At 42.4% G+C, this 23347-nt stretch overlaps 2 protein-coding genes across 3 annotated transcripts; one reads left to right on the forward strand and one right to left on the reverse strand.

Moving 5' to 3' along the window:
* Positions 1-1058: 1058 nt before the first annotated feature.
* On the reverse strand, positions 1059-15214 carry LOC134585960 (pre-mRNA-splicing factor CWC22 homolog). 2 transcript variants are annotated; one of them, XM_063441449.1, is made up of 7 exons: positions 15116-15214; positions 9567-9638; positions 8672-8803; positions 5544-5596; positions 4172-4255; positions 3042-3134; positions 1059-1120 (listed from the first exon to the last, which is right to left on the reverse strand). In XM_063441449.1, exons 2-7 carry the CDS (start codon positions 9634-9636, stop codon positions 1070-1072), a joined length of 483 nt encoding a protein of 160 aa, XP_063297519.1. In that variant the 5' UTR covers positions 9637-9638; positions 15116-15214; the 3' UTR covers positions 1059-1069. The 2 variants fall into 2 exon arrangements, with proteins under 2 accessions (XP_063297519.1, XP_063297520.1); XM_063441450.1 differs by lacking the exon at positions 15116-15214 and adding an exon at positions 14767-14831.
* Positions 15215-15521: 307 nt separating this feature from the next.
* MRPL57 (mitochondrial ribosomal protein L57) lies at positions 15522-18162 on the forward strand. The gene is made up of 2 exons (XM_063441451.1): positions 15522-15605; positions 17839-18162. Exon 2 carries the CDS (start codon positions 17848-17850, stop codon positions 18160-18162), a length of 315 nt encoding a protein of 104 aa, XP_063297521.1. The 5' UTR covers positions 15522-15605; positions 17839-17847.
* Positions 18163-23347: the final 5185 nt, after the last annotated feature.

A 23347-nucleotide genomic window follows, 5' to 3' on the forward strand; every position in this document is an offset into this window, starting at 1 on the left:
TATAATTCACAACTCAGTGCATAACCTTGACACATATTAAAAAAAAAAAAAAAAAATACAGTGGAACCTCGTAACTCGAACATTCCTATTCAAGAACAATTCGGTATTCGAACTAAGATTTTGAGTAAAAATTGTCTTGGTACGCGAACGATCTTCAGTACCCGAACATCAAAGAGCCACTCACCGGGGCCATGTGACCCTTCCACCCAGCTCTCTCGTGGAGTTAAGATGTGGCTGAAAAGTAAGTTTGTAAGGTTCTCTCGCCCAGCTGTTACAGGATGAATGTGTTCTACTGACCTGCAGAGGTACCTACCTTGCTCCATCCCTAGCAGCCTATACCTATAGCAGCAGCACTCAGGACAGCCTTCTACCTACCTACACCACCTAGGGAACCTCCCTACATCACCCAGGGCAGCCTTCCAGCACGCAGGGCACCCTACTAGCATCCAGTTGGAGCAAGGACACCCATATACCCACCAGCAGCTTGCAGGACAGCCGGTTCCTACGTGCAGCAGCCCCCCTTTTCTTCCCTGTGCTCCCTGCTGGCAGCCAGTCCTGGCAGAGATGGGCAGACCATCCCCAGTGGGGGCACAATACACCTTTACTTCGTAAATGCCGGATGGCTCTCACTGGGAATTTATCCACAAGGGGCAACATGTGGCCCCCGGACCAGCTTGCTGGGCTTCTCTGTGTACTTACTGATTCTGCAGAAGACCCTGAGCAGAAGGATCCCCATGCACCTTCCCCAAAGCAGAAAGTACTGGAGCCAGACAGGTAGGTGTGCAGTGTGTGTACTATGTCAGGTGTGTGCAGTGTGTGTACGAACAGTGGTCCTGTTTACAATGTAAATGCTGTCATTTTGGGGGTCTGGAACAGATTAATCAAATTTACATGCATTCCAGGAAAATGTTAATTCGGTTCTCAAACGAACTGGAACGGATTCGAGTCCCGAGGATCCACTGTATATAAAATGTGTGGCGGATTCAAAAAAAAATAAAAAATAAAAAAAAAAGGAAAGAAAGAAAGAAAGAAAATAAAAAAATATATATACATATATACTGGTTCTTTTTCACATGGAAGAGTTCAAGAAATCCAGAAGCTGAGCACGGTTTCTGTCCCTCTGGAAAAGATTAAAAAAACAAACTTTTATTTATCAGCACAATCACAGGAACTAGAATTGACATAATTTGAAAGTTTATTCACATCCTGAGTGTGAAGTGCAAGGCTTCAAAATGTAGTGGGACAGAAGGGGAGCAGCTCATAAATATCTCTCAGTAGGGAAAAAATATGAATACATTAACCACAAAAATCGAAAATGTTTTTTTCTTCCCAACATTCTGTACTGCAAAATTAAAGAAATAATTTGAGGGGACGGGGCCTGACGTTTTTATCGCTCTGGTCCGATGGGATCTTACCCAGATCGAGTCCCACCAGCAGTGGTGTGTACCCAACTCAGCTATGGCCGCGGGGACCCTTAATGAAGTTTCTTACACCATGTTCCTCTTCTGGGCCGAGAGCCAAGATGGTCAGTGGACCCATCGGCCATCCACAACCTTGTGGGACTGTCACATCGGGAGTCCTGCAGGACTTTAACCCTAATGTTGGAGTTGAAAGGCTTAGTGGATAAGTTGCTGTGCCTTCATATTAATGCTCGTGAACTGGAGGAACCCTACATGCAGCCAGAAAATAGTGAAGGACTCACTTGTCAACACCTTAGTGGCTGCAGAGCAGGTTCCCAACTACGCTATAAGGATTGGCTGAAGAATAGACTTTGGCTTGTTTTAAGCCTATCTTCATGGTCTCACTCTTTGTGATGATTTCTTACCACTATACTTGTTAACACTTTGTTTTGCCTCTAGCCGTATACCAACTTCTAAAACCTAGATGCTATTAATCTGACATATACCTGATAGCTTCTGATCTACAGTTCTACCTGGTTGTCTTTTGTTCTTGTTTGTTTCTTCACACACAGACCACACATGATGATATACCTTATTTTCCGGTTTTCCATATGGGCAGCTTGCCTAAACTTATTTTAGCACTATTCTTGATCGCTCATCTACTGACATACTGTGATTGAGCATGTGTTTTTGTTTTGTTTTTCTTTGTCATATGTTATTAAATATATGTATTTATCACTGCATTTCCAAAATAAAGAATGTTATAAAAAAATATATATATATATATATTTATTGCAGTTTTAGCATTTCTGAGATGGATGGGAGATAGCTCAAAACAGATGGTAAACAGGGGGATTGTAATGGATTGATGGGCACAGGAAAGGACAAATGTGAATAGGGATGGGTGAGAAGGATGATGGTAGATTTTAAAAATCAAGAGACAAAAAAAAAAAAAAAAATAATACAATCGCACTTGCCTGCTGGCTGCACTTTCACTGGGTGGACACCACCAGGAGAGGCCTACTAATGAATTATGACTGTGATTTCAGTGATATTTCATTTTGGGATCACTAATATTTATACTACAATTAGTGCTAATGCTGATAGCAGCAGCAACATGCTCCCTCCGTTGTACAAATATCTGTCCTGCCTTGATTGTACACTGTGGCGGAAAGCAGCAATGGCAGATAGTGGCTGCAGGATCAAAGTGCTCCCTTCCCTGACACAGAAAGGCAGATACACACAAAATTTACTCTGACTAGGATTCCTCTTCCTCCTACTGGTTTCATGAAGCCAGACCCTACACTAGACACTGTGTCCTAGCTTTCTCCTAATGTACGCGGAGTAGTAGGGGCATTTAAAGTCTTGTAGACATGGCTAAAGATGCAATTTTATGGTGTAGGATTCTGCAAAACATTGTGTTTTTGGTTTTTGTTAATAAAAATTTCATACATACACACACACAACGAAGCATGCAAATATACAGCATACTATTGAGATCCAAAGTTGTAAAATGCATTAAAGTTGTGTTGGTTCTCAGAATGTCCCTTTAAGGTGAGAATGACAGGTAAAAACTTCAGAGAAGGACCCTCTGTTATATAGACTGATGTTTCAATGCCAATCACGGAAAGAGGAATTTACCTCTTTATCCTCTTTAGTTTTTTTCACTTTCATTTTTATCTTCTTCCCTGTAATCATGCTGTAGTTTTCATTTCTTTTTTTGTCTTTCAGGTACTTTGAACAGAACAAGAAGAAAACACATAAGATAAAAACATATATAACCCAAGGACAAACCACACACAAACTGGAGTTATTCTCTAAATCCAGCAACTGAGTGAAACTACTGAATGTTCTAACTCCACAGAAGCTATTATTTTCCGCAAAATACATTGTTCAATATAAAGACATGGCTACAAGTAAAAACCTCATCTATCCAAATAGGTGATCTATTAATGATCGGGTTATTGGAGAACTGTTGGTATTGTCCCTGAATACATGTGTATACGGTTTTCAGAAAAATACAGCCCTCATCTACACTTTTTCTAGATCCATAAAATCCTTATTTAAACAGACATATATTTAAGTTGGGGTGTTACTATTGACTGATAAAGCAGCACAATGGGCAAATGCATTGCAAAAACATCCAGAACTGATTTGGTACTTAAAGGAACACTATAGGGTTAGGAACACAAACATGTATCCCTGACCCTATCGTGTTAAAAACACCATCTAGCCCCCTTGGCCCCACCTAGCCCCCTTGGCCCCACCTAGCCCCTCTAAGTATAGTATAATCTTACAAATTTGTATTCCAGTGTGCTGCTGCTGGCTCTGCCCCTGATCTGCCTGCTTGGCCAACATCATCAGATGTGATGATCTGAGACAATCACAACGCTTCCCCATAGGATTGGCTGAGAATGTCAAGGAGGCAGATCAGGGGCAGAGCCAGCACAAGCTGGCATTTAATCAATGCAACTCTATGAGTAAAGTTCAGTGTCTGCATGCAGAGGGCGGAGACACTGAATGTCAGTACTACACACTGTGCTGCACTGACCGAGGAAGCACATCTAGTAGCCATCTGAGGAGTGTCCACTGGAGGTACATTTTGTGTGGGCTAATACAGCCGAGGTAGTCTTATGCTTATTTTAGGTAAGACTTGCTATTTGTGACCTGGGCATTTTTTTTTTTTGGCTGTTTAACACATGGGAACATGATCTGACAGGGAATGAGGAAGTTTCTTGTATTTTTCTTGTAGCTGTCTTTTTTTCAGATACCTTAGATATTTGTACAGGTGAAGATTCGGATTTCTTTTTTTTTCTCTCTTTTTTTTTCTTTAACTTGCTCTGTTTTTTAGACTTCTGTAAAAAATAAAATAAAAAATATGTTTTAAAAAGGGAGATGAATTTGTGATTAAAATGTTTGATATTCTCTATTCTTCAAAGATTTACATAAAATTTTGCAAATATAAACAGTTGAGGAACATGTCCAGAAACGTTATTAATAAACTAAAAGTCAGTACACCAATATGCATAGAATCCCTGTTTTCTTAACCAGACAGTTTAAATGGAGAAATGCAGAAATCTCTACCTCAAAATTACTTCAACGTGGTCCAACCAAAGCTTTGAGAAAGGCAATTTATTAAATACATTGTTCTAGTGAAATGACTGGCAAATGTGTACATTCAAATGCACTCACTGTGGCTGGTGTACTGCACTGTGTGTGCGCAACCACACACCCACATACCTCTCTCGGCTCAATACCAGAAAACAATGAGTGCTGTTTTAGAATCATGAGCTTTACACTGTTGGAGCCTAGCTGATGTACTGAATGGTTCCCTGGCAAACAATTTGATTTATACATTTTATAGCACAATGCACAGATGAAAATGTATCTTGCATAAGGATTGACTGACAAATGTACAAATCAGAAGTGCAGAGAAAACAATGTCAAGACAATAAATAGTACATCTGAATGGAGCATGCTGGTTATCGACAGATATAAGGTAAAATCCCACTCCGTTGTTTAATAAGAGAAGCAGTGGGAAGGCTGAAAATGGAACGTGGTTACCAAGAGGAAGTGAGACCAGGAATAAAAACGTGAAAAATATATCCCTGGGATCAATTAAGGCAACCATTACATACATTTTCTGCCCAGGGATATTTACAGAGAAGTGTGTGACATACGCACTAAACTTGTTTAGAGCATTTTGACCAAATCAAATTCATTTTAATCCAGGCCCCAACGATTCCATCTGTCCGGGATTTTCTCATTCATTGAATAAGACTCCGCAGGTAAATCTCGGATGGATCGATTCGTTCGGGTCTGCAATAAAAGGAATTTGATTCAGACTAAGCGTTACTAACAGATTCTTCTCAACGGCAAGTAGGTTTACTACATAGGGTATATCAGGAAGATCCAAGATACATTTTAATGGCAACTTCATTTCAGAATTGTAAAGGAAATCACTAGGAAATGTTTACATTACGGTCACTGTGTTGGTATAAGAGGTACTTGATTGGATGAATTGTTACAAGCAGTGCTCGGTAATAAAGGCTGCAAGACGTCTATACAGCACTTACCTGCCTACTTTCCACTTCCTGTTAAATAGTAATCAAAATGTTTCTCAAGGAATTGTATTCACTGTACCTTTTTGTTAGGTTTCTCTTTTGAGGTTTTCTTTGATTTAGGTTTAGTTGATTCTTGATGACGATGATGATGGAAAAAAAAAAAAAAAAGGAAGACAATTATCAATTATCAACACAAAGAGAGTATTTAAAAGGGTCTCTCCAGAAGGAATTATAAAACCATTAATTCAATATAATCTAGCAAAAAATTGTAGAAGATCGTGAGCGCCAAAAAACATGCTCGCTGTAGAGCAGTTTTGTTTGTTTAGGTTTTTTTTTTTTCACATTTTTGATTATAATCATTTTTACACATCAAGTGCAACTAAAGAAAAAGAACTCAAAACAGATTCAGTGTCCGTTCAGATTTTTAAATACCTCATAGGTCTAAGATCTAAATAATTTTTAGTGGTTGTTAACACTATACTTACACCAACTCTAACTGTATACCTACCCTAAACTTAACCCTACATTCTGCCTTGCCATAAAAAAATAAATAAAAAAAAAAGCTTTAAAGCTTATCCTAACACTAACCCTAATCTTACCCCCTAGCAATTTACTCTGCAGATAGCAGCATAGGGATATCCCAGCTAAAATCTAAAAATGCTAGAAGAGGGGTCTGTAACTGCCATCTAGCTGCTGTTTGCCGCATGACAGGGAGATCTCCCTGTAATTCTGCTGTTCCAACATTCGGTCTCTGCCATCACACTGTGATTGGTGCTGTGAAGCTGGCAAAGCACAGCATCAATCACAATTATCAGAGTGGCATACAGAGAGACCCTGTGTGTCTCCATCTGAGTGCCGACAGGCTTAGAATCCCCAGAGCGGAGCACGATTGAGCCGAGCTGTAGTGCTTAAAAGGATGTAAAGGACTGTATGCAGCATTCACTTTGAGTGCTGTATGTAGGTCATCTGTCAATCTGGAGCCACTAAATAGGACCCCAGCCCACCCCTTACTGGTATAACCTTGCTCATAAAAAAATAAAATGGGATATTCCATTGACATTAGGATATTAAAGCCCACTCTACGGAGGACAGAATGCCCCAACAATGTTAGAGGTTAAAAATAGGTCCGGCACTCCAAGAGAGTTCATAGCAGGGCTTAAAATTTGTAGTCCTATGCTACTAGACCTTAAAATATATTCGCCACTGCAAGACATTGTACACTCTCCAGGGGTTAAATAAAGGATTATATTCATCAGGTCTCTTCCCACAATTATTTGTTTAATGTAGCAGCTGAGCAAATGCAATGTAAAAACCTATGACATTGGCGGATATAGAGAATCTATTAAGTGAGCACTGTGTGTGAAAAGTCTGCCCTCATGTGGCATGTAAGAACACTGCAAGTGTACGTTTTAATTTGCTAAAATATTAAAACCCACAACAATCTAATTTTAGTGGTTATAGTCCAATGAGTTTTCAGGTGCCATCACCCAGTTTTCTGTCAAATCATTCAACAACAGTTTGGGTTTCAGAGAGATTCTATTTATTTATTTTTTGTTAAAGTCCAGCCACTCTGAAAACAAGAATTTACAGTAGATTTTTTTCTTCCCGACCCCAATTCATCTGTCTTAAAGGGACACTAGAGTCACCTGAACAACTTTAGCTTAATGAAGCAGTTTTGGTGTATAGAACATGCCCCTGCAGCCTCACTGCTCAATCCTCTGCCATTTAGGAGTTAAATCCCTTTGTTTATGAACCCTAGTCACACCTCCCTGCATGTGACTTGCACAGCCATCCATAAACACTTCCTGTAAAGAGAGCCCTATTTAGGCTCTTTATTGCAAGTTCTGTTTAATTAAGATTTTCGTATCCCCTGCTATGTTAATAGCTTGCTAGATCCTGTATGTGATTAAAGTTCAATTTAGAGATTAAGATACAACTATTTAAGGTAAATTACATCTGTTTGAAAGTGAAACCAGTTTTTTTTTTTTTTATGCAGGCTCTGTCAATCATAGCCAGGGGAGGTGTGGCTAGGGCTGCATAAACAGAAACAAAGTGATTTAACTCCCAAATGGCAGAGAATTGAGCAGTGAAATTGCAGGGGAATGATCTATACATTAAATCTGCTTTATTTAGCTAAAGTAATTTAGGTGACTATAGTGTTCCTTTAATCTGAAAGCAGAGAAGTGTAGGCCTGGTAGGCTCAAATATGTTTGTCCTGCAATAATATATACACACTGATGATTACGCTTTGCACTTAGATGTCTACGGACTACCTTATTCAAATTGTTCTTTTCATAATGGCAAATGTAGACCTATTGGGCTGATGCAAGGACGTAGTGTGGAGTAGGTTATGAATTAGGATTGATATAATATTTGTTCCCCTGAAAACTTCTTGTTACCTTGAGCCAGGGAGGGGGGATATTCAGACCCTCAGTGGGGAGAACTTTGTTTTGTGACTTCTGACACTCCAATACTATCAGTGATTGTGCCAGAGCTTAGAAAAATAATCTAGAAGGTCTGCACCAGATGGAGGTGCAAACCAGAAAGTGGCTGGATCCTCTGTGCAGTAGGTGCCCTGATTCAGCTAGGGAGATGTTGGATCTACATCACAGGCCCATGGAGGGGCACAGCTCTGCCTGCATTGGCCAATCAGGTTGCCATAAAGTGACCACCAGTTTTCTCCAACCAAAAATACAGTATTCTAATATCCTAGTTCACCCTCAAAAGTAAAAAACACCTTACCTCCAGGCACAGAAATTCCATTAGCCAGCACAGAGTTATATCGAACTATATTAATAGTGAGACGCTGTACAGACTCCAAGCCATGTCACTCTAAGGTAGCGCCAGCATTATAGTCCTATAATCTCTGTATTGTTCAAGTTAGCCATTACTGTATCAGTAGCACTATGCAGCCAATAAACAAATGGCAGGCAATTTCCAAGAATCAACAAAGTAATGTATCAAGATAAAACACACTACGCTATGTTTCACATGAACCACTGTAAAAATACACTGTTATCAATGGGTGAACTAGTACCTATATACCGTTATATTGTTTTATTTTCCCAGTATATGGAATCGGTTTTTCCTCCCATTTAGAAGATAACTGATTAATCATGCCACGGACTACATACAATACTGCAACCAACTTTTTCAGAGTCACGGGGAGCTGCTTATTTTTTTATAAATTATTTCACTGAAACAAACCTCGGCTATTGGAGCTGCTCCGACTGCTGGAGGAAGAGGAGGAGGAGCACGAGGAGGATGAAGATGAAGTTGAAGCAGACGACACAGATGAAGATCTGCTTCGGCTGCGTTTTCTTTTCCTCTTTCCCCTTCCTGCAGAGAAAAAAAAAAAAAAAAGAAATGTGACATTTGACAGGAGCTTGCACTATGCTGTAGCTGTCATAAATAATAACATAATAATAATAACCACCAAGAAATGGTTCTTATACAGGATTAGAATAGCCACCAAAAAGGTTTACCAATGTAACTTCAGTATCTCTGCTAAATGCTGCACTAAAACATTCTCTCAATATCCAAAACCTAAAGGCATGAAAAAAATGACCTAACCTATAATTAAAAAAAATAAGTTTCCCTTTGAGTATTCTATAGGCAGCAATGTGGAAATAGTAATAGTTTTTTTACTCCGTTCCATTTGCTGGAATGCTGTATTGCTGCTTTAAAGAAACGTGACTTTTTTAGTTTTTCAGTAATGCAAAATACAAATTGGTTCACTATCAGGTAGCGTGAATGGTGGGTGGGCAGCACAGCTTTTTCTGTCACTGGGTTCAGAGAAGAAACCCGTAGAATTAGAAGATAATCTCATCATTCCCCATGCGGCAGGAATGTGCAAGAATACTTCTGACGGGTGGATTCATAAATGAAAGTGATGTAATAGTAGAAAAGCTTTTATAAAGCGTAGGATGCGGTGTCAGAGAATGGAATTCTATGTGTATCCTTTAAAACGAAAACAAGAAAAACACAAGAGACATGAATTAAAATTAGACTGATAAAAAAAAATACAAAATACCCAGTTATAATAAAAAAAAATACACAATTAAAAAAAGCAAAGAAAAGGAAAAAACAAAACCACACACACCTCTGTCTGATTTGTCTTCACTGGAGGATGTGGATCTTATCCTTGACTTTTGTGTATCTCTGTCTGCCATGCCTAAATATGAAACAAAAGATAATGTTTTTTTTGTTGTTTTTATCTGGATAACAGATTAATACACACACACACACACACACTATATTAATGCTGAAGGCTGAAGATACATGGCATTGTGCATGATCCCTAGCTCATCTTAAAGGCCTAAATACAGTCAATATTCCCATTGATATATGTTGCCTCTCTGGTAGTAGCTGTGGAATGAGATGATAGAAAGTAATATCAAGAAAAGATGACGAAAACTCCAATTTACTCAAATCTAGCATAAAGAGGTATTTGTCTAAACCTCACATGGAATTACAGCTAGAAATCAGCTCTTGATGCCCAGTAATGTTGAATCCAGAAATGTAGATTCAATAACAATGCACTGTATTCATTGCTGGACTGCAGGCCCAACTGAGGGAAAAACACTGTCTATTGTGATAGGCTTTGCTGCTCCAATTAATCCCACTTTCCTGGTACTGCATTCCCGTAATATAAGATATGTATAACATGTGTGGTCACTATGTGCCGTATGTAAGAAGACTATCAGAAGAGTTCTGTGTGCCATCTTGGTGGTGTTCTTGCTTTGCTTGTTTAAAAGGAACACTATAGGCAACCACACCACTTCAGCTCATTGAAGTGGTCTGGGTACATATTCCTAGGTCCCTTAAAGGACCACTCTAGTGCCAGGAAAGCATACTCGTTTTCCTGGCACTAGAGTGCCCTGAGGGTGCCCCCACCCTCAGGGACCCCCTCCCGCCCGGCTCTGGAAAGGGGAAAAGGGTTAAAACTTACCTTTTTCCAGCGCTGGGCGGAGAGCTCTCCTCCTCCTCTCCGCCTCCGTTCCTCCCCGTCGGCTGAATGCGCACGCGCGGCAAGAGCTGCGCGCGCATTCAGCCAGTCGCATAGGAAAGCATTCATAATGCTTTCCTATGGACGCTTGCGTGCTCTCACTGTGATTTTCACAGTGAGAATCACGCAAGCGCCTCTAGCGGCTGTCAGTGAGACAGCCACTAGAGGAAAAAGGGGAAGGCTTAACTAATTGATAAACATAGCAGTTTCTCTGAAACTGCTATGTTTATAAAAAAATTAGTTAACCCTAGCTGGACCTGGCACCCAGACCACTTCATTAAGCTGAAGTGGTCTGGGTGCCTAGAGTGGTCCTTTAACCATGGAAAGGGAATTATTACAGGTTTTAATTATTATTGGTATTTATATAGCGCCAGCTTATTCCGCAGCGCTTTAAATGAACACTATAGCTATAGAGCCCTAGTCACCCCATTCCTCGGTGAAAAAAAATGGTTGATTACCATTTATTTGCTTAGCTTAATCCAGCACTGGGCTCCCTCTGCACTGGTGACCGCTCCTCTTCCATCGACGTCAGCTCCCGCCCATAGGAATGCAATACTCAATGCTTTCCTATTGGGATCTTTTTTGACGCTGGAGGTCAGTGAGGATGTCCAGCGTCAAATAAGTATGATTTACTCTGTGTAAAACGAGGAAGTGTCTCTAGTGGCTGTCAAGCAGATAGCCACTAGAGGCTGGATTAACCCTGCAGTGTAAACATAGATGTTTCTATGTTGCTGTACATCCTCACACTATGCAGGAGGATGTACAGCATCACCCAAAACCCCATAGGAAAGCATTGTATAATTCTTTCCTATGCAGCTGTTCTAAGGCGAGCGCGGCCATTGGAAGCGAAAGCGGAAAACAAACAACTTTGTTTTCCCAGTGCTATAGTTTATCTTTAAATGGTAAAAGAGGCATTTGGATTCTCGAGAGAGTGTGGTATTGAAGTACTTTTGCTTGGCAAAAGAAAGAGTCAAACTATATGAATGTAGCATTAGTTTACAGTGTCAGGGTATTTATATCGGCAGACATATTGTGCTATGATAGAAATTAAAGTGTATATTGCCTGAATCATTCTGAACAGAGCAGACTCCATTTTGTTATTTTCAAGCTAACAAAAGACACAGGATTTCTATCCCTTCTGTAAAACGAACCACTTTGCCAGAGCTAAAGGAATGCATAGTATATACAAACCTGTTGATAAGAAATGAGAACGGGGGATGGATAGACTGTCTAAATGCTAATGGAATATAATCCATTCTAAACCCAGACATTTGTGACAGAGAAGATTAAATAATTTAATTTTACTTTCGATATTGTATAAGATCCCATTGTAAGTTTAGGGGTCATTTTTAGTTATAACTGTCATATTAGAAATTATAGCAGAATTTGCCAGACACATAGTCTGAAGAAAGCCCAAAGAAACTCTTTGAACTGACAGTAAACTTAAGTTATAGACAACCATAAAGATAAGGTAAATAACGTCAGAATAGCCACCAGGAAAAGTTAACTCTTTCCTGGATAGGAATGTTTAGTGGGACAAGACTGCCCTCTATAGACCAAATACTTAAATTGCTATCTGGAAGGTAACCACACCTCCAGTTTTCTATTGGTCTATCACCTAGTGAATTTTCCCTTTAAAAAGTTAAGACAAAGGGAAAAGAGAGGGGTATGCAAAAGAAGCAAAGAGGTGAGCAGTCGGGGCAATGCAGAGAAATCCATGACAGATATCCACTCCAGGGCACTCAGAATTTCTTACACACCAATCACACATCCATTCAGTTCCTGAGACTACCTACTCATCAGATGAGAATGTCCACTCAACTGGTAATTATACTGGTTTCATTTAATTAATCTAAATTAATTAAAATTTTCTAATAGCATGATATATGACTGGATAAATCACGATCAGATTTCGATATTTAGAAATCTTAGTTACTAAAGAATATATAGTTATAATATCCCAATCTGCAGATGGGAGAAGAATAATTATGTATTAATGTGACATATCACATGTTAGCATATCGTGATATTTATCCAGGTGTATTGATTTGCTCTAAAATAAGATAAAATATCTGTTTAGGCCCCTCTACCCTCACGATTACACAACTTACATTACTCATAACATTGAGACCAACTGTAATTATAAAATGTATGTGAAACGATTCTAGACATACCTGTGCATGATATTTACTGTTTTGATGTGTACAGGCTATTGTGGCCTTACACATATGTTTATCATTTTCACATACGAAAAATAAAGATTTATAAAATATCTGTTTAGGCAAGTTAAAATTCTGCTTATAGAACATGGTAGATTACTCTTATTGGATGGTTCCAGGAAATGACTAATGAGCTGATTTAAATGTTATTTTATTTAAAATTACATGAGAATAGGTCTTAATTACCTAGGAGGTCTAGCTAGCATTGAAAGGGTTATTCTAACTGTTAGCTAAGTTTTATGGCCTTAAGCTGCAAGCTTTCTCTGTGTGTGTAAGTTTCACTTTCGTTTCTCTGTGAACTACCGTCATAAATCTTCTCTTGCCAGCTAATGTTGTAGATTCTATACTGTGTTAGCCATTAGAATGTATTGCATACCATGTTATACTGAATATTCATTGATTATTGTCACGCATGTTACTTATTATTTAAATTGTCACAATAAATTGTATCTATTTTTATAACAAATTGTGATTTTATTTATATGGAATACATTTCACTTACACGATAACGATCTTTGGGATCTGAGAATTGAAATAGTGGGCAATTCTCAACTGTTTACTATTATTATCCCATAAATATCCCCACAACAGTAGAGAAAATCAGATGCTCCAGCAATGTTCAGTAGTTGTGGAGCATTTTTGAAAGTACCGGGTTAGCTTAGTGTCGTAACATTGTAACTGGTGTCGTTTATAATGTTGGAGGAACCATGTTGTCTAGTTCAAAGAAGAGGCTAGAGTTGTGAAGGGAGGTTGCAGAGCTGGAGCAGGTGAGGTTTAAGATGGGTAAAGGGAGTCCTGTGCAGTTTCATGGCAAAATAAAATCTGAGTAGCACAATTGTAGTGCATCTGCTGTATGTCCTACAATGCTTCTACATGGAATTAACCAATCCAATCCTTTGCAATGAGAAGCACTCACCACAAAAAGTAATTAATGGGTTTCTCCAACCCTTGTTCGATTTTATTAGAATAATGCCCTATTGGGGGTGCATGCATCTTGCCCCCAGCACACAATTAAAAATATCTGTGGATGTGCTGAGTTTCAAGCAGAAAAACTTCAAATATATACTCCTACCACCACAACCACTTTGAAAAGCAGAAGTGTTCATGGTGTAAACCTTTAATCAGTGGCGTACTAAGGGGGGGGCGGACCGCCCCAGGTGCCACCAGGTGCCACCAGGGTGGGGGGTGCCATGACCCTGGTCTGGGTGCTGGAGGGGGCTGTGTGAGCTGTGGCCGCACTGTGCCCCATGGCAGTTAGGGTGCCGGGCGGCCAGAACAGCTCACACAAGCAAACAGCTGCTAAACTTGCCGCACGGAGGAAAAGGGGGCGGGGCTAAGCAAAATCGGGGCGGGGTCAAACCGGCAGCATGGGCGGGGCTTAACATGGCCCTTACCCGCTGCTGTTAGGAGGTGCAGCAAGATGGAATCCATGCTTCCCCACAGGCTTCAGGGAATCCAGTCCTCCTCCAGCCCACTGTCTGTAAGTAAGAGTGTGTGTGACTGTCTGTGTGTAACTGTATGCCTGTAACTGTGTGTGTGTATGTGTGTGTGTGTGTGTCTGTCTGTCTGTCTGTAACTGTATGCCTGTTGCCCAAGTTGGAATTGTCTGGGTTGCAATTGGTGCATTTCAAATTAAAAAGGACACTACAGTTACCAAAACAGCTTTAGGTCAATGAAGCAGTTTTGGTGTATGCATCATGCCCCTGCAGTCTCACTGCTCAATAATAATAATAATAACAACAAAGTATTTAACCAGGAAAGGTACATTCAGATTGCTCTGGTTTTCAAGTACGTCCAGAGGATGTTACTATTACCCAATTTAACGGTACTCATTTAATCTACCTCGGAAGGATGAAGGGCTGAGTTGACCCTGACAGGATTTGAATTCTCTGCCATTTAGGAGTTAAATCACTTAGTTTATGTAGCTCTAGTCACACATCCAAGCATGCAACATGCACAGCCTTCCTAAACACTTTCTGTAAAAAGTAAAACTGGGTACATTTCTCTGAATGGGCTTTTATTTGCAAGGCTGAAACTATGTTCCCAAATCACTTAATTAAGCTGAAATTACTTACTTTCTCAGACTGTCGCCTTAAAACATTTCTAACATATACTCTGAAATACAAAAATATCAGCACCTAATTTTTTTTTTTTTTTTAAAGTTGTCTTGATGTCCCAGGTGTCAGAGCATCATGGGAGTTGTAGTTTTTTTTGTTTGTTTGTTTTAACATGTTGCCACACTTGTTTAAAATGACATGAAGATTATATTATCTAATAATCCTTATAAACTAGTTGTTGTCTATGAGCCCCAGGGGCAGGTTGCATGGGCTGTCTCTGCAGAGGAGGCTAGACATTGACATGTCAGGCACTGCATGGTCCTCCATGCCCTGTATGGGGAGCAGCCAGTAACAGTAACCCACTCACCGGCTGCAGCTCCTTATAACCGCCTGGGAAACCGACACTAGTCACCACTCAGCCATATCCCAGCGCCACAAGGCTGCCATGTCCTTACAGGTTGCAGGATGTGACGTCATTTCCGAGACCAGCGGCGGCCAGAGGCGCCATCTTTACTTCGGGTAACTGGCGCTGCGCGGTGGGCGAATTGTTGGTTAGAATATTGAATAACGGTTTCACCGTGCGCAATCACGGATTCTCGCAATCTTATCTAGACACAATATCCGCGCGTGTAAATATAAATATATTTTTTTTAATCTTGGGGGTTTGCCCTGTTTAAAGATGGAGGCAAGACCTGACAGAAGGGCAAAGTCTAGTTTGCATCACGTGGTGTGAGACGTCATTGACAAGCGACAGATCCCTGAGTGCTGGCAGACTCCTGGGTTAGGAAGGGGTCACACGGCAGGAGGGAGCCTAGAGGAGAGAGCCTAGAGGAGAGAGGAGCCATCCTTTATAACAGGTAGCCCAGCTTGGCGAGTATTCACGTGGGATGTACATACAGACTCACCCAATGAGAGCATGACTGGGGAGGGAGCGAGCACATGTTAAATCTGTGAAGTCCCACAATCTGGGCTATTAACTAAACTGCCAGGTGTAGCTGAAATGGTCATGCAGGCTGGAGTAACCCTTTAAATATCAATGGCCCAAAAAAAAAACAAGTAGCCAGCTCCACTATAATCACCGCTTGGCTGTTTTTGCCTCAGTTTTGCTGGTTGTTTAGTGAATAAAATAACCCTGACTATGACACATAGAGGTTTACATGTGAAAATAACGACACATTTAGTATTTTTTTTTTTTTTTACGTATGTGTAAAAAGATTCCTGCCAGAAATACGTCACAATGTGGTAAAGCAGCGAGATGTAATCATGATTTTATTTATTGCAGATTATATATAACCACACAAATGTGGATGGAATTGATTGAAAATGCATGTGTAGGGACATGATCATATGTCATAAACCCGTGTCCTGTTGGATTTTATGGGATAAGTAGTTTCCTGCAGTACGCGCATCATACATACAGTATGATTGGAACTGCTCTATAACTAGCAGCTATACCACAGCTGCTGTTGGTCTGTATACAGCCTGCGCAAACACAAATAGGAGGCCAACAACATATACCCTTAATGGAAGCGAATTAGGGATAACAACACATGAAAAGGACTTGGGAATGGTTATAGACAACAAACTAGGCAACAATGTGCAATGTCTATTAGCAGTGGCTAAGTAAGGTATTGTCATGCATGAAAAAGTGCATTCATTCTCTGAATGAGCCTATCATTTTGCCTCTTTATAAATCGCTGGTAAGACCACATATTGAATATGCTGTGCAATTTTGGGCACCTGTTCTAAAAGGATATTATGTCACTAGAAAAAGTGCAGAGGCAGGCTACAAAATTAATAAAAGGAATCGAACATATCTGCTAAGAAGAAAGTTTAACAAATTTAAACCTCTTTTAGTTTAGAAAAACGTTGCCTGAGAGGGGATATGATAACATTATACAAATCAATGTGTGGAAATCTATTCACAAACCGGACTTTACATAGAACACGAGGTCATGCGTTTAGACTGGAAGAAAGAAGATTTCGTCTAAGGCAAAGAAAAGTTTTTTTTGTTTTTTTTACTGTAAGAACAATAAGGATGTGGTTTTATCAGAGTCCATACAGATGTTCAAACAGCTACTAGATGCATACTTGCAAAAACATAATAATCAAGGATATAATTTTTCAATGTAGGGTAATAGCTGCTTGATCCAAGGATAAATCTGACTGCCATTCTGGGGACAAGAAGGAATAATTCTTTCTAGCTTGTAAAATTGGAAGTGCTTCAAACTGTTTTTTTTTTGTCTTTTGGATCAACAGCAGAAAACAAATGTGAGGAAGGCTGAACTTGATGGATGCAAGTCTCTTTTCAGCTATGTAACTATGTAACCTTTCATATGGTACACTCTTTTTGCAAAATAGGGACAAATTTGATATACGACCACATAGAACTAAATGTTCCACGCTGTCTTATAGCAGCAGTGATATTTATGAATCTCTGTTCCTATAAGCCTCGCTTACGTGTGTAAACTCAGGGTGCTGCAAAGTGCTTATGGTGCCATGACGACTAGGAATTTTGTTCTGGCGCCTGGGTATTAGCCCGTGCAGCACTGCCCACTTTCATTGTATCTATATGCAGGCAAGTATTTAAAATATTTTAGAATAATTCACATATTTAGGTGATACTGTTGATGGTTAATAGTATTCTACCTAATTTTTACATTAGACAAACACACAAGGTTATTTACTAAAGTGAGAATTGTAAGGAATGCAAAATTGGTTTAAAATTTTTGGTATGAGCTAACTTTTCATAGGACGTGCATTCATTCATAGTGCTTGCTACATCAGCTTTTATGGCACTGGTTTCATTCAGCTAACCAATAATTGTGCAGGAAGTGAAACAAACGTTCTGTTCCTTCCAACAATAAGTCTACAATGTCTAACATGCATTCCCCCCCCCCTTTTTTTAAAAAAAAATTATTTAAGGAAATGTATACGTAAACACTGACCCCTATTTTGTCATAGATTTAGAGAGATAAAATAAAATAAAAACAACCCCTTGGAGCTGTCAATTAGGCACAGGAACTAGAAATATGTATAATAAATTGAGCGCTTGTTGTTAATGTTATTTCATGTTTTGTTTTTTTTTAGAAAATAAACATGTTCCTGACCAATCTACTTCTTCGAAAAGGAATTCCTGGCCGTCAGTGGATTGGAAAATACAGGCGACCCAGGCAGGTTACCTGGCAGATGAAAAGAGGAGTTATTAAGCGTCTGGAGATAGAAGCAGAAAATGAATACTGGATAAGCCGGCCATATATGACCAAAGAGCAAGAGTTCAATCATGCGAAAGAGAGAAGACTTGCAACGTTTGAGGCCGTTAGGAATGCGCAGGTGGCCAATTTCCCTGAACACAAATATTTAGAAGAACACTTAAATCATTTGAATGTGACCAAAAAATGGACTACTAGCTAAAAAATAATTCTTGTAAGGGAAAAATAAATAAAAAATAATAAACAGAAATTATTTTGCATCTTTAGATTTCTCAATTAATTTTTCCTCTCATCCTAAGTATTCATCCTCAAAAAAAATAGGCATTTGATTTTATATTTTTTATAAAAAATTGTAATCAAATCTATATGTGAAAACTACGACAGATGCAGATCAATAATCGTAGGAAGATCATTTTTCAAGACCTGATGAAAGCTTTTCATTTTACGCAGTGATGTGGTGGGGTGAATCCTAAACTGTGTTCTCACCAGTATCTAGGGAGTGATTAGTGTGACGGACCGCCTGGCACCCCGACTGGGTACCTCCGTCAATTGCTGCTTCCTCGTACTTGCGAGCACCATAAGCACTGCACTGGGACACCATAACCACCGTAAACCCTACAAACCGCCGCAGCTTGGTTGGGGTCTCACTGTCCTCCACCCACCCTGGACCCAAGACCAGAATCCAGCTTCCAGTGGGTAGATCTCTCCTAGTCCAGGGAGTGAAGCAGGCTGCTCTTATAAGAGCAAGTGTTGTGATCCAAGGGAGTATAGTGATTATAGCAATCCCCAGAATGCGACTATAGCTCTCCAATCCCCCAAACATGAGCCTAGACTTCATGAAGGGTAAAACAAATCTTAGTTTAATGGTAGCCACAACTGGCCTTTTATGACAGTCCCCATGCACAGTAGAAACAAATACACAGTCACATTGGCTCTCAGGTCCAGGACACTCCCATACAAAATCAGAGAATCCCTCCTCTGTGCCTGGGAGATAATTGGATCAGGAACTGTACTAATCTAATTAACTCAAAGCACAGAAAAAAACATACATTTTTACAAACCCCCCACAAAAGTTACTTCCACTGATAGCCCTGATCTGGGTAACCAACATATCCAAAAATCACCCAGATCAGTTCAGGGGTTCAGGAATTTCCTGGAAGTCTTAATTTTGACTTCCCGGGGGCGTGGCCTGACCTCGGATCGGGATGGCAGCATAGTTCGTGAGCTCCGCTCCGCCGCGGCCTATTACTGCCTCATAAAAGCACTCACCAGCACCAATGGGTCGCCACCGACGTACCGACCCACACCAGACACCGCAGAGCTCCCAGCAGAGCCAACCGCTCTGCCCGATGGACGGGTTTCTTCAGCCCGCAGCCGAAAATAGCGGGGAAGCTGGCGGATCCAATATGGCGCCGGCGGTTTCTCCTCATCGGGAATCGCATGGCGCGGCACTTGAAAGGATCGGAGACGAGCTCCGTTCCCTAGCCACAGCAATAGCTACCAAGGCCGACCTGCTAGTCCTCACCACTACCATACAGGACGCATTGAGAGCAGAAATGGCTGGCATCAGGAAAGAGGTGACGGCCCAGGCAGACTGCTTACAGGACCTTGAACGCATGCAGGAGACCCACGCCGCGAGACACACAGCTACAGACACTGCCTTAACCCGCCAAGGTGAGCTCATACTATCCATGAGGAGGGCGGTTGAAGACCTGGATAACGGGGTGCAGGTGCAATATTAGGATCCGCGGGGTCCCTGAGGCAGAAGGGGGGGAAGAAAATGGGGAGGAAACCCTCACGGGCCTATTTCACCTGATACTTGGGGAAGCCACGCCACTCAACATCACATTTGACAGGGCACACAGGGCACTACGCCCCCGGTAGCTAGAGGAAGGCCCCCGAGATATGATATGCTGCCTACATTCTTTTAAAACAAAAGACGCCATAATGAAAGCCTCCCGCTCCCGCCAATTCTGGGAATATAGAGGAGCAGCGATTACCCTGTTCAATGACCTCTCACCTATCACGCTGGAAGCCCGGCGGGCCCTAAAACCTGTCACTACAGCCCTACGGGAAAGGAACATTCCCTATAGATGGGGCTTCCCCTTTGCCTTGCTTGCACGTCACCAAAATGGCTGGGCATCAGCCCGTTGGCCAGAGGAGGTTCAGAGGTTTCTAGAGGAATTGGGCCTACCCCCGATGCCTGTTCCCGACTGGATATTAGGCCCGTTAGGGGGTGCGCCCCGCCAGCAACGCGTACCCCGGAGACGCGGGATTGACCCTCCACGGGGTCCAGCACCCCGCAGGCGTAACGCCCCGGAACCACCAGGACACTAGAGACTCCTTCCCCGGGACCTCTCACCCCGTGACCCTCGCCTCCTGGTCCAACATTGATCACCTTCCACACAACATGACTCTCACTACCGCCCCCTATACTGCACTCTGGACGACGCCTCAGCTTCTCAACCGGGGTGGTTTATTTCATGCTTTATTACGGGTACAAGAACTGACACCACTGCTGCCCTCTCTGTTTCACGCGGGCTTTGGGCGTGGATATTGGGCTCCATTTTTCTATTTTGCTACTTACTACTTCATCACACGGACAGGAGTCATACCGCAATCCCTGGACTCTCCTCGGAGAACTCTCACATATCGGGTGGGAACATGGCTGGGGAGGAGGACTGGGGGTCTAATCACTATGACAAAGCTTAATACATGGTTTGTTCCTTGGTATGTATTATATGCCTAGATGCACTGGTGCACATCCTGCCCGATGGCCATTGTGGATCTGCGGTCCCTGCGGGCGGGATTTGCTTCACTGTTTCTCATTGGTTAACCTCCGGCCTAGCCGGCATGATCCGTCGGCTCGATTACCCATGCATGTATCCCACACTATGACAAAGCTTAATGCATATTTTGTTACTTTGTTTGTATTATATGCCTAGATGCACTGGTGCACATCCTGCCCGATGGCCATTGTGGATCTGCGGTCCCTACGGGCGGGATTTGCTTCACTGTTTCTCATTGGTTAACCTCCGGCCTAGCCGGCATGATCCGTCGGCTCGATTACCCACGCATGTATCCCACACTAGGACAAAGCTTAATGCATATTTTGTTACTTTGTTTGTATTATATGCCTAGATGCATTGGTGCACATCCTGCCCGATGGCCACTGTGGATCTGCGGGCAGGATTTGCTTCACTGTTTCTCATTGGTTAACCTCCAGCCTAGCCGGCATGTTCTGTTGGCTCGATTACCCACGCATGTCTCCCACACTATGACAAAGCTTAATAAATGTTTTGTTCCTTCGTATGTATTATATGCCTAGATGCACTGGTGCACATCCTGCCCGATGGCCATTGTGGATCTGCGGTCCCTGCGGGCGGGATTTGCTTCACAGTTTCTCATTGGTTAACCTCCGGCCTAGCCGGCATGATCCATCGGCTCAATTACCCACGCATGTATCCCACACTAGGACAAAGCTTAATGCATATTGTGTTCCTTTGTTTGTGTTATATGCCTAGATGCACTGGCGCACATCCTGCCCGGTGGCCACCGTGAATCTGCGGGTGGGATTTGCTTCACTGTTTCTCATTGGTTGACCTCCGGCCTAGCCATACTTCTGGAGGAAGAGGGAAGCACGAGATGGGGAGTTGGGAGATAATAGTTGACGCCCAAGTCGCCTCACGGAGATACCCCGGGTGATGAAGTTTGGAGGGCCGGGGGAGGTATGGGAGGGGACTGACCATGTCTGAACACCTCACGGGAGCGGACATGTAGGAGACCCACTTAATAGGTCAATTTGAGGACGGAATGAGCACTCTGGGGACGACAGGGAAGCTGACTGGAGGGGAATGGGATCTCACGGGGTGGGGGGGGGCGGAGGGGAAGCTAACTAAGACCATGACGTAAACTGGCGACAGGCTATCCACATCTCCGACTGGGAACCTCCATGAGGGAGGTAATGTTTTTCCTGTTAATGTCTGCTGTTATTGTTACAATGCTCCAGTGCATACATGTTATTGCACAACTTGTTCAGAGGTGGCACCCTATGGTACTAAAGCCGTGGGGGCTTATGGTGGCGGTGGGGCGGGGACAATGGGAAACACCTAGACGCCACATCTCCTTGACACACCCATTCCGGACTGAGGCGGACACACGGTTCCCTCACTAGGGTCGTGCACTTTTCCCGGACGGCGGAGCACCCAGGGGTATACACTCCGGTCTGGTTACCGAGGTGACCCGTGGCTGCTCGTGCCATCGCACGACTATTTCCTCCTGGTAGACAGGGGGCACCGAGGTGACCCCCTATTCCTTTCACACTCCTCCTACGGGGAACACCTACAACTGGGGAATCAGCCTCTTCCCCATCTTTCTTTCCTACTGAGTAGTAAACTCACTCACCCCCCTCTGTCCCCTATTATTTCTCCTTCTCTCTACCTGACCCCCTCCCGACCTACGTGCCAACTCCACTGACACAGCACACCTCCTACTGGATATATTAAACTTCCACACAAACTAGACGCTACTTAACACACCACGACTTACTAAGAACCACTGACTTTAGGGAGGGATAGGGAGCTGACACACGACAACTCCCTAGCTGTTACTTCGCTAATCCCTTGTCTCGCCTGGGGGTGCGCTACCGATCCCATAGTTCCGCTGTGCCCCGGACGCCCTCACTGAGAGTTGGGAGACGCAAGGGGGTATTTTGGTTGCCACTTGGGAACAAGCAGAGAATCTGAGTGTGCCTGGGGACGCCCACAGAGATGTCTGCACCTTATCACACTGCCCCCCTGCGGGTATTAAGCCTTAACTGCTGGGGAAGGGAGCGCGTCTCGGTGGCCATCCTTCAGGAGACCTACTTCCTGAATGGGTCCGCGCCGAGACTGCGGAATCGATATTATATGCACAACTTTTTCAACAATCACTCCACCTCACGTAAGGCGGGGGTGGCCATAATTATGGCTACTGACTTGGACTTTAAGGACCTGGACATAATGATGGATACCCAAGGGAGATTTCTTTTCCTGAAGGGCACCATTGCTGGTAAATTCTACACACTGGCATCGATCTATGTACCAAATACGAACCAGGCGCGCTTCCTACAGGGGACGATGCGCAAGCTACAAGGATTCTCGGAGGGTGCACTCATACTCGGGGGTGACTTCAACGCCCCATTGGAACCCCAGCTAGACGCCTCCACGGGACATAGTTGTCTCCCACACTCCAGCGTCCAATCCATTCGCAAATCGCTAAACGAATTGGGGCTGGTCGACTGCTGGAGAGCACTGCACCCAGACGTTAAAGACTACACCCATTACTCGGCCCTCCACGACCGCTACTCGCTTATCGACTACGTCATGATCCAACAAGAAGGCCTGTCA

This window comes from Pelobates fuscus, chromosome 2 (genome assembly GCF_036172605.1).
Source record: "Pelobates fuscus isolate aPelFus1 chromosome 2, aPelFus1.pri, whole genome shotgun sequence".
Classification (NCBI taxonomy): Eukaryota; Metazoa; Chordata; class Amphibia; order Anura; family Pelobatidae; genus Pelobates; species Pelobates fuscus.